This window comes from Hemicordylus capensis, chromosome 9, assembly GCF_027244095.1.
Source record: "Hemicordylus capensis ecotype Gifberg chromosome 9, rHemCap1.1.pri, whole genome shotgun sequence".
Classification (NCBI taxonomy): Eukaryota; Metazoa; Chordata; class Lepidosauria; order Squamata; family Cordylidae; genus Hemicordylus; species Hemicordylus capensis.
Genome location: NC_069665.1, coordinates 18,058,954 through 18,070,977, shown reverse-complemented (window position 1 = coordinate 18,070,977; position 12,024 = coordinate 18,058,954). Strand labels below are relative to the sequence as shown.

At 42.6% G+C, this 12,024-nt stretch overlaps 1 protein-coding gene across 1 annotated transcript in view; it reads right to left on the bottom strand.

Moving 5' to 3' along the window:
- The window catches only part of SLC7A9 (solute carrier family 7 member 9), a 33,029-nt gene extending 25,806 nt beyond the window's left edge, over window positions 1-7,223 (bottom strand). Inside the window, exons 1-3 of the mRNA XM_053270877.1 lie at window positions 7,119-7,223; window positions 4,339-4,486; window positions 2,426-2,668 (exon numbers count right to left, since the gene is read on the bottom strand). Coding sequence (XP_053126852.1) covers window positions 2,426-2,668; window positions 4,339-4,486; window positions 7,119-7,223 — 496 coding nt within the window. The remainder of the gene's footprint in view (window positions 1-2,425; window positions 2,669-4,338; window positions 4,487-7,118) is intronic.
- Window positions 7,224-12,024: the final 4,801 nt, after the last annotated feature.

The window sequence follows — 12,024 nt, the reverse complement described above, 5'->3', positions numbered from 1 at the left end:
CAACTGTTGCTGCCATGCTTTAACTCACTAACCCCAAGACCAAGCAACATATAAACACACACACAATTCTTAACCAGTCAGTTAGTTCTTCACAGGGACCTCATGCAGTTTCTGCAGCACCACATGCCAGTCAGCTCTTGTGTTCTGTGAATACAAGAATTCATAACACACTTCCCCATTCCTCAGAAAGGCTGAATAAAAAAGCTGTGGGTTATAGTCTTGGAAAGTAAGAGCTGGCCAGCAGCTGGAACTGTGGACATTGTTCCTGGCAATTGGCCTTTCCATGCCAATCGTGCATGAGACCCCCCTGGAAAAGACAATGGAATCCCACGGGAATGTGTGGATGTTGAATAAGCTCTCGCCTAGAATTTACTCCAAAGCTCTTCTCAATGCCTAGTTGATTGCTGTCTGAAAGCACTCTTAGAGAACAAGTGCTGCAAAAGACTAAAGACTAAGACCCTGAAGAGGTCACCTGCCTAGTCAGAGCAGACAATACTGGGCTAGACAGACTAAAGTCTGACAATGTAAGGTAGCTTCATATGCTCTTTTGCTGGTGTTATATTAATAATAAAGTGCTATTTTAAAAATGATAATGTACTATGTTTAGGGTGAAAGACGCAACTTAACTGCACTATGTTGATGGAACCCTTACAGCTCCAGTCCAGGGAAAGAGGCCTGGCAATCTTGGGAACAAGATGGCTATGTGTTCACTGGTTGTGCATCAAACACTGGCATTACTTATGACTGGTCTGAGCAATCACAATGCCTCCCAGCTTTGAACAGGGTGCCCCAGACTAGAGTTCACTCCTTGGCACAAACTTCTGTGATTTCTCCCACTAGCCTCACATTATTGATTGATTGATAGACAGATGGTTTTTTATACTGCCTTTCACTAAAACAATCTCAAGGCAGTTTACAAAACATTTAAAACAATATAAAATTATAAGACAGTTATACAATACAAATATTAACATAGCTCAATGGAAGAGCATGGGTTTCACATGCAGAAGGCCACAGGTTCAATCTGTGGCCTTGCCAGTCAAGACTATGAAAGACCTTTGCTGGTCTTTAGACAAGAGCTGGTCTTGTGGTAGCAAGCATGACTTGTCCCCTTAGCTAAGCAGGGTCCACCCTGGCTGGCATTTGAATAGGAGACTACATGTGTAAACACTGTAAGATATTCCCCTTAGGGGATGGAGCAGCCGCTCTGGGAAGAGCATTTGCATGTGTGCATGCAGAGGGTTCCAAGTTCCTTCCCTGTCATCTCCAAGACAGGGCTGAGAGAGACTCCTGCTTGCAACCTTGGAGAAGCCGTTGCTAGTCAGGGTAGACAATACTGAGCTAAATGGACCTATGGTCTGACTCAGTATATGGCAGATTCCTATGTCCCTATGAGTCCTCTCTGAAACCCTGGAGGGCCACTGCCAGTTCAGTATAGACAATTCTGAGCCACATGTACCAATAGTTGGTATAAGGCCGTTTCATATGAAGACTAGTGCATGGTGGCCTATAAGGTATTCAGAACAAAGAGAGGAAGCACACTGTCAGTTAAAGTGATGTGACAAGGTAACAAATAGGAATACACCTTTCCATTCACACCACAAATCCAGATGCACTTTGTGATTTCCCAGATGCACTTTGTGATTTCCCAGATGCAAGGGAATCTGGGGACATCTGTGTTTGGATTTGCTTTGCTGCATCAGTGTACTACCTTAAGCAGTGCAGTGGGGAAATGCTTGACTAATAAGCAGAAGGTTGCCTGTTCAAATCCCCGCTGGTACTATATTGGGCAGCAGTGTTATATGAAGATGCTGAAAGGCATCATCTTATACTGCATGGGAGGAGGCAATGGTAAACCCCTCCTGTATTCTACCAAAGACAACCACAGGGCTCTGTGGGTGCCAGGGGTGCCAGGGGTGCCAGGAGTCGAAATTGACTTGATGGCACACTTTATCAGGGTACTAGTGTATGACCAACCTGCAGCATGACTCACTTCACAGAGACTGAATGGATAAAACATCATCCAATCTTTTTAGTAAATCACACAGGCTTTTGTTGAAAATTTTTTAAAAGCATTTGTATACTGCTTTCAAGTGTTAAAAGTACTTCACAGACATTGTCTCAAGGTAATCCTTAGAACAGCCCTGTAAAGACATCGAAGGGCTGAAGTGTGGCTTTACAGAGGTGAACATTCAAACTGGGACTTCCCAGTTTGTAGCTCCGTCTCTGGGCCACTGCAGTGCACCAGCAGCTCTCTCATTTGCATGCATCTGTTGTCTAACTGACCCACACATTTGCATCAATGCACAAGGAGCCGAATTCACCCATATGCTTTGTAGTTCTGTCCAGAGATGGTTGCTGGTTGGCTGGAGCAAGCGGTGTCTAGCAAGCTGTTGGTCTTGTTGAGCAAAAGCCAGGTACTCACCAATGGCTGCAGCAGCAAGGCACTTAGTGACAGCTACTGGAGGGTCACATCCTGGATAAAATGGAGCTGATGCATACTCTGCAAAGCTGAGGCAAATGATGGCAAAAGAGCTGGGCTTGATGACTATTAGACTGGTCCAGGAAAACAAGTATGCAGGTATTGGGCCAAATGCTTCCATCAGATAAGGATATTCTCCTCCTGATTTTGTTATCATTGTGCCAAGTTCAGCAAAACATAGCGCCCCTGAAGAAGGCAGAGATGTAGTTTTGAAATACTTTAAGCCGGCAGCCCACTGACTGCTGCTGCTGCCCACCTTAGTATTATTGTATTTATACAGCACCCCATCTATGCACATGGCAGTTTACAGAGAATGAAAAAGCAGTTCCCTGCCCTCAGGAGCTTACAATATAAAAAGACACATGGGAGGCAACAAATCACTTCACGGGATTGTTTGCACTTACATAAGTAAGTTAAACTTACTTATGCTTAGTTTCCGCAAGAGATTGGTATGAGGAGATTGTGCCAAAGGTTTAACAGAAAGAGTGAAAGTCAATATTGAATGAATGAATGAATGAATGAATGAATGAATGAGTCTTGGAGGGTTCTAGTTGGAAAGGGAAGGAGATTCTCTGAGCCTATGGCAAATCCCCCTACCCTGCAGACAAGCAGATAATGGCTCCAATTCTAATTAAATGCTAGTTTTGTTGTTGGAGATATAGTCTCCTCCATGTCATGCTTCTGTTGTAGGGACACTGCATTTTATCACTATAGCACAATTTTGAATTTCTGGGGAAATGCTATCCTCCACTGATAGCATTTCCCCAGGAATTCAAAATTGTGCTATAGTGATAAAATACAGTGTCCCTACAACAGAAGCATGACATGGAGGAGACAGCATTGCCCTTCACAAATACAATCAAGTGAGCCAGCGTGGTATAGTGGTTAGAGTGCTGGACTAGGACTGGGGAGACCTAAGTTCAAATCCCCACTCAGCCATGATACTTGCTGGGTGACTCTGGGCCAGTCACTTCTCTCTCAGCCTAACCTACTTCGCAGGGTTGTTGTGAGGAGAAACTCAAGTATGTAGTACACCGCTCTGGGCTCCTTGGAGGAAGAGCGGGATATAAATGTAAAAATAACAACAACAACAACAACAACCATCCCACTTGTGAGAGCTCTGGTTGTGCTAGTATAATCAAGGATGCCTACTGAACACTGTCCATGTCATCATTCTTTGCCGTGAATGATCCGAGGGGAGGGGGGGCACAACAAATTAAGGACAATGAGAAATAGCAGTTCTTAGGCCCAGTTCTCACATATACATATTACAGTTTTTTTTTAATCACTTGCTGCAGCACAGAGTAGCATAAACCAGGGAAACAAAGGAGAAATAAACAGCTTAAAAACTATGAACATTTGACACGGTGAGGATTCTTTCAGGAATTAATTCAGCTGTTGTATTGAACATTCTGCAGCATTATGAGGGCAGAGCAAGAGCTGGAGCCCCATAGGGAGGCTGCTGTGGAGCTCAGCCAAAGGCTTGCCACACAGCTGATTACATGCCCAAGGGGAGGGGAGCGATTTCCACTGCGCTCCCCTCCCTACAAAAGTCCTTTTTGGCTTGCAGAAATATATCCCTGAGTGTCACATGATTCTCAGGGACATATTTCTGCAAGCCAAAAAGGACTTTTAGAGGGAGGGGAGTGCAGCAAAAATCCCTTCTCCCATCTCCTGCACGCACAATTGGTTGCATGGCAAGCCTTTGCCTGAGCTCTGCAGCAGCCTCTCTGTGAGGGTGCAACTCTCTCCATCTTTGTAAGGCTGTGGAACATGTCAGCTGCTGAAATAACAAGGCTGCACAAAACATTACACTGCAAGGAACAAGGAAGTCAGAAATACTAGCGAGGGTTTACCTAATGTAGCAAGAACTCCGCAGGCTGCCCAGATGACTAGACATGGTCCAACTGCTCCAACATTAGCCAGTACTGACTTAGGAGAAATGAAGATTCCCGAACCTATTACTGTTCCAACAATGACACAGATTCCACTTATCAGACCCACCTAGGAGAAGAAATGGAAGTGAATTCAGCACTGGTTGGGTCATTCTAATATTTAATGCAATATAACGAGGGAGAGGGAGAGAGAACACCATACCAGCCTAAGCTCATAAAGGAAGGTGATAAAACTGAGCCTTAACAGCTTTTGATAATAGCCATCACATCTCTTCATAAGCGCTCATGTCCCTGAAAAATTATTTTGCAGATCTTATGAGATTGCCAGCTTCTTATAAATAGAAGCAACAAACTGCAGGAGACAACAATAAACTATATAGCTACTTTTTGCTGCTCTTCATACGGCAACTTGTCATGAAGGTCAAGAACATAAACACTACTTTGCTGGATTATAGCATCATCCATTTAATCAGATATTCTAATGGCAGCCAACCATGGAGGAGAGGTCAATCAATGGGTATCAGCCATAATAGCAGAGTATGTGTCTGAATACCAGTTGTTGAAAGGCAGAGGGCTATTGCCTTCATACCTTGTTTGTGAACTTCCTGAAAGTATCTGGCTGGCCACCAGGGAAAACAAGATTCTGGACTTGCTGAACTCTTGTTCAGATACAACAGGGCTCTCCTTAAATAGATGACTATGGAAGCTCAAACATTCTCCTTGTAAAGAAGGTGATCCTAATGAACAAAAATGAAGCTGCTGTCCAAATTACCAGGGTCAAACATAGATGTTCGGCTATCATGCTTTTCAGCCATTAACATTCTGCTCCTGCAAAGCTTTGCAGCTAGAACATGATATTGTAGTGGAAGATTTTGTTACATAAGGTTTCAGCAAGCCTAACCAGCTTTCCGAGATGAGTATAGAATGTGCAGCTATAAACGCTCTGTACTGAACAAGAATGTTTCATGTTCAGTGCCAAGAAAACTGCTTGCAGTCTTAATTTTGAATTCAGCAAATGGATTCAAGGGGAAGAATAATGGGTCTATATGTTTAGCTTCTCATCTCCATTAACAGGTAAAGCAATTATGAGTAATAACCTGAGCTGCAATGCAAACATTAACTTGACATTCCAGGGAGCAGAAAATTTTTTTGGTTTGTTTGGGACTTCAAAGGGCTTCACCATTATCTCCACTTTTTGCAACTGACATTCTACTATTAACTCAGGTGCAAACATCACAAGACAGTTTGCTTGCCTGTTTATACCATTAATCCTGGAGCTCCTACCTAGATAATTTGATGTTGACAAGATAGCATGTGATTAACATTGCCTTTGCTATCAAGCGCCATCCCGCCTCCTGGTGGGAGTGAGAATGTGTCTCAGGATGTAATTCTAAACATACTAAGGGTCAAACTATACTTGGTGATTAGGATCTCCCACAGTTTCCGTTTTGCTAATTAGTGGCTCAGAAGATTAGGGGTTGGTGGGAGGGAGACAGGTACAGCATCTATATTTATCTCCCCCCAGCCCAAAACAGAACTAATGGCCACTTGGAGGTGGGATTTGCAACATGGAAAAGGGTAAACACTCTTTCTACTACTGCTACTACTATTTATACACCACTTTCCAACAAAAGTTTCCAGAGCTTTTTACATAGGAAGGAATAAAAACATAAGATGGTTCCCTGTCCCCAAATGGCTCACAAGCAAAAAAAAAAAAAAAAAAAAAAAGGCACATAAGGTAAACACCAACAAGAGCCAATGGAGAGATACTGTGCTGGGGGTGGATAGAACCAGTTGTTCTCCCCCTGCTACATATAAGAGAATCGCCACTTTAAAAAGCGCACCCCTCAGTTAGCAGGGGTGACTCAAAAGCACCACTCCCTCAACCTTCAAAGCAGCCAATTAGCAAAACAACAATTAGGGGAGAGCCTAATAATGGATCCACCACACCACATCATGTCTGGTTTGGCCTCATGTCCCACTAAACTTAGCTTGATTTATTTCTAAGGAAACATATTTGGAACCGGGGCACAATGGCTGATTTCTGTTTTTTATGTGGCACGTTTCTCCCACATCTATCCTGGGACAGATAATGGGCAATGAAAGGGAAGGGGAGCCATGGTTCAGCTGAGGCTTCCTAACATCGCCCCCTTCCTATTAACAGGGGAAGGTCCAACTCTGTGAAAAAGTATCCACTTTGCATGCAAAAGTTTCTAGGTTCAATCTCTAGCATCTCCAGGTTAGGCTGGGAAAGATCCCTGTCTGAAACCCTGGAGCTGCCAGTCAATGCAGAATAGTAGACTAATGTAGACCGATGCTCTGATTTGCTATACAATAAGGCAGCTTCCTATGTAACAGACATACATCTCCCTTTCACGCGTCATTCAGTGTGGCATCTACAGCATACACAAACAAATAGATCTGCAGTAGATAGTTTTATCATCCTCAAGCGTTTTTTTTAAAAGCGGTTCGGTTCTGTCAATAGCAAGCAGCATGTCTGTCTTGTGCAATACTGGTCATCCGGTAGATTGCCACAGAAATTGCTTCTTTTCCCCAGTAAGAGTTGTAAAAAATGCGTTTGAAAATATTATCCAGTCAATTGCTAGGACAGGAATTATTACTCACAAATACTAATGTAAGAAAATTTCATTTCTATACAAACTATTTATGGAGTGTTCAGTTTACAGAGTTTAAAACATTACAGAATCCATCTTTGAAGATAATATATGCTATAGTCTTGCCTCTTTCTGTAGATTCATAGATTTGGATTTCATCGTCTCGACAGACAGTTCACCGGCTCCTTGGTTGGAACTTGGTTTTCTGTGTCTTATGCTCTCTTTGTCCATTTGGCTGACTTGATGCTGCTACACCTGTTGATATCAGCAAATCCTTCAGCCAGAGACAAGACAACAATTATATTGTGAAATATGATATAGTCTATATACAACAGAGAGATGATTTTAAAAACCTATTTTCCTCCGTTTTAAAGTGTAAATGATAGTGCAGCTGCATAGTTAAAGCTAAGCCAGTTTCAGCCTGGTCAGTGCACGAATGGGAGATCATACAACAGCCCCATGTAAGTTGCCCTGGTGAGGTTTGCCAAGGAAGAACAAAGTAAAATTATAAATAAATAAGTGTACAATTACACTGGTCTATGCTAGCATGGGTTGTTGTTGTTTTTTAAAAGTCACCCCCTGCAAAATGTGTCCCCTTTTGATGATGATACTTTCTGCCCCTCAATATATAGGAGTATTTCCAAAGACAGCTTACAACATTAAAAAGATGGGGGAAACCACAATAGTAAAAAAAGAAATGAAACTGGTGGAGCAAAACAACAAATAAAAGGAGGAATAAGATTTGAAGCTGGGTCGGGTGGGAGGAGGCTAGCTTAGAAAACAGAATCAAGTCTCACTCCAATCTGGACAGGTTTGAATACTGGGTCAAAACCAACCAGGCGAAATTTAACAGAGACAAATGTAAAGTCCTGCGTTCGGGTTTGAAAGATCGAATGCACAAGTACAGGATGGGAGATACCTGGCTTGGCTGCAGGACAGGACATGTGAAAGGAAGCTTAGTGGTGTCTTAGTGGACAGCAAGCTGAACATCAGCCAGAAGTTTGATGCAGCTGCTAAAATCTTAGGGGGCAAGAAGTCATCGTTCTACTTTATTTTGCACTGGTAAGCCCTCATTTAGAATACCGTGTCCAGTTCTGAGCCCCACAGTTTAAGGACACAGACAAACTGACCTAGGTTCAGAGGAGGAGAACAGATGGTGAGGGGTTTGGGAATCAGGCCCTATGAGGTACAATCGAAGGAGATGGGTATGTTTAGCCAAGAGAAGGCTAAGGGGAGATATTTATTTATTTATTTAATATTTAAATAAATTCAAATAAATGTATTTAAATAAATACATATCTATATACACCACACAAAACTTCTGTCTTTGGGCGGTTTACAATAAAACAATACAAATGAAAACAGAATTTAAAAAACATTAAAACATACATAATTTAAAAATGAACAGTGTTAAAAACCGTAAGTCTCATTAAAAGCCTGGGTGGGAAAATTTATCTTCTTAACTGTTGCCAGAGATGGGGAGGCTTTTATTTCAGCCATCTTCTTCAGATATCTGAATGGCTGTCACATGGAAGAAATGGACTTGCTCCTGAAGAAAGGACTAGAACCAGCTGGGTTGAAATTACAAGGAAGCAGATTTAGGCTAGACATTAAGAAGAACTTCCCAACTACTTGACAGTGGAACGGTCTGCCTTGTGCAGTAGTAGGCTTTCCTTCGCTGGAGGCTTTCAAACAGAGGCTAGACAATCATCAGTTGGGGATACTGTTTCAGTTTCCTGCACTAAGCTGTACTAGATCTTCAATGTCCCTTCCAACTTTGAATCTATCAACATTCAACCAAAGTTTAAAATGCTGAGAAAATAAAACTGTTTTTGCCCAATGCCAACAAGACATCATAGTAGGCACCAGACAAACCTTCCTGGGAGTAACATTCTATAAACAGGCCACCACCACCAACAAGATGATGGGCACACGCCAAGAAAGACCTTCAGATATGGCATCAGAGATCTGAACCCAGAAGAACTTATGAAGAGTTTGGTCTCTTCGCTACTATGCTACAGTTAAGTTAGTTAAGTCGCATTCTTAAGCGTGACAAAGTCACTGACACAGCAGCTGCTGTGCGATATAGTTATCATAGTACAGAGGAGAAAAGGTCCTACAATTAAGATGCAATGTTTGATGATAATGTGCAGTCTGATCCTATGCATGTTTACCCAGAAGTATGTTCCACTGAGTTCCATGTGGCTTATTTCCAAATAAAACATGAAGCTTTAGGAACATAGGAACATAGGAAACTGCCATATACTGAGTCAGACCATTGGTCTATTTAGCTCAGTATTGTCTTCACAGACTGGCAGTGGCTTCTCCAAGGTTGCAGGCAGGAATCTCTCTCAGCCCTATGGACGTTGGACGTAACCCCTCCGATTACCTGATGTGCCTTGTAATCCCCCACCCCCGAGTTACAGTACTACCTGCATATACTTCATAACCTTGTGGGTTTCCAAATCCTTGTGTGTAATCTTTGTAGATATATCATGTACAAACAACCACTTTGTATATAATTGTGCTTTGGCAACGTACTGTATGCTTTGGTAGTTTGTTGGTTCAATAAAAAAAATCTTGTCCTATCTTGGAGAAGCCAGGGAGGGAACTTGAAACCTTCTGCTCTTCCCAGAGCGGCTCCATCCCCTGAGGGGAACATCTTGCAGTGCTCACACATCAAGTCTCCCATTCATATGCAACCAAGGGCAGACCCTGCTTAGCTATGGGGACAAGTCATGCTTGCTACAAGACCAGCTCTCCTCTCCTTTGCATTACACCTTTGCATTACACCTTTGGCTGCATATTCAAATTTCACAGTCATTTCAAATTCAAATTTCACAGTTTGAGTTCCCCCCAAAAGTATTCTTTTGCTCTTAATTTAGGAGACACTGATTTGGAATGCAAGAGTGGGAGATCTAGATACAGTTCATAAATCACTGAAGTCAAATGGCAAGACTCATCATTATTCAAATGGATTTCTTCCTGAGCAGGGCAGCGGGAATGGCACTTACTGTGTTTAGTGTTGTGTGTGTCTCATCCAAACTGCAGGACACCTTGCCTGCTGTCTTCCTTCACTCTTCCAGTGTGTGTCTCATCCAAACTGCAGGACACCTTGCCTGCTGTCTTCCTTCACTCTTCCCAGTGTGTTTTTCTAGTAGCGGAGTAGAAGAATGCCCATGTCTGAAAAGCAGGAGGCTGGAAAACGGCAACCACTTAAGTACAGAGGTTATAAAAGGTAATTATTAAACCCAAATGCTTCCAAGAAGCATTAAGAGCTCAATTAATTTAGCTACAAAAATGGCTTTGATTGGGTCTGCTGGTAAGTCTCCCTTTTTAACATTAGCATTTGTCCAAGTACCAAGTGTTTGATTGCATGGAGCGCATGAATTGAGACGCCAGCAAATTGCAGGTTGCTGCGATTTTGTAAAACATCAAGACCTTTCTGGTTCACCAACAACAACAACAACAACAACAAGCACCATGGGGAAGAGATTGAAGGGTGTATGCCAAGGCTGCAGCTATAGCTGGGTACGGACAATAGCTTTTAAGAAACATGGGGTATGGTTATTGTACTGCTGCCATTACACACACTATACACTATACACGTACCACTTGCATTCAATGGTCTTTGGGCCCCACACTTTACAATTTATTTGTATGTGTGTACATACACCCACACATGCCAGCCACTTCATGAAAGTGTGTATCACATGACATCTGCTAGCATTAAGAGCATTTATAAGACTCTTGGTTGTGTGAATGTGTTTGCAATAAATGGCGAACATGGCTAGCCCTCTGGAGGATAAACTTTTACAAAATATCATTCTGAAGCAATTATTTTGTCACACATACTATGCTTGGAATAAACGGATGGGTTTTGTTTTTGTTTTTACCATCCCGATCCCGCTGTCTGCTCCAAATGGTTTGGTAGTACTTTAACCTGTACTCTGGAAAAGCCCAAAATAGACCACAGAAACTTTACCAGTGTTGCCGCAATGGATGTTTATTATTATGGTACTATCAGTGCCTTACAGAGTTACATAGAAATTTAGAATTTAATATAAAAATGGGGAATGCAACAACGAATGCAGTTATATGTGTTTAAAGCTTGGGTGGGGAGAGACATACAGGCAGTATGAACAGGCAAATATAACATTGTAGATGTATGAATATATGATGTGATTGCAGTAGGTATATATTTAATATTTTAAAATGTGAGCGTGTGATGATAGCTGTGTAGGAGCTAGAGAAAGGGCATGCCAAGAATGTGTTCCCGCCCTCAAAGTATCCCTTGCTGTTCTTCTGCAGCAAGGACATGGGTGTGGGGAGGCAGGGGCCCCTCTTCACTTTTCTTCCCAGAGCCAATCTTGCTGTGCTCCTGCTAGGCTACTTTGTCCTGGGCGCTTTCCAGATTAGACCCTGCAACAGGGTCTCTTTATTTATCAGGGGGAGAGTAACTGGCCCTATCCACCCCCAGCACAGTACCTCCAGTGACTGTTGCTGGTGTTTATCTTGTGTTTCTTTTTAGAATGTGAGCCCTTTGGGGACAGAGATCCATCCATCTTATTTATTTCTTATTTCTCTGTGTAAACCGCCCTGAGCCATTTTTGGAAGGGTGGTATAGAAATCAAATTAATAACAGCAGCAGCAGCAGGGTCACGTCAAATCTCTGAAGTGTGCTTCCACACTTACTGTGTTGTGACATCGCAGTCCCTATGCTGATAGCAGGGTGCCGTTCATATTTCTAATGCCTTGCTTCAAATTTAAATCATGGCAAAATAGTGCTATAACATATTCAGCATTAAAAAGTTGCTGGTTTGGGGGGTTGTTAGATTAACGTTCAGGGGAGGAGTTCCACATGGTAGGGGAGAAGGGCCAAAGAAGAATGGGTGGAATCATGAGGGCAGCAGCAGGAGACCTTTGACTGGCCAAGGGTGATAGAGGTGGAGCAGGACTGAAGGTCATAAGCAGGGGTGTAACAAGAAAGAAGAGCCAAGAGACAGCGTGGAGCAAGACCATGGAGAGTCTT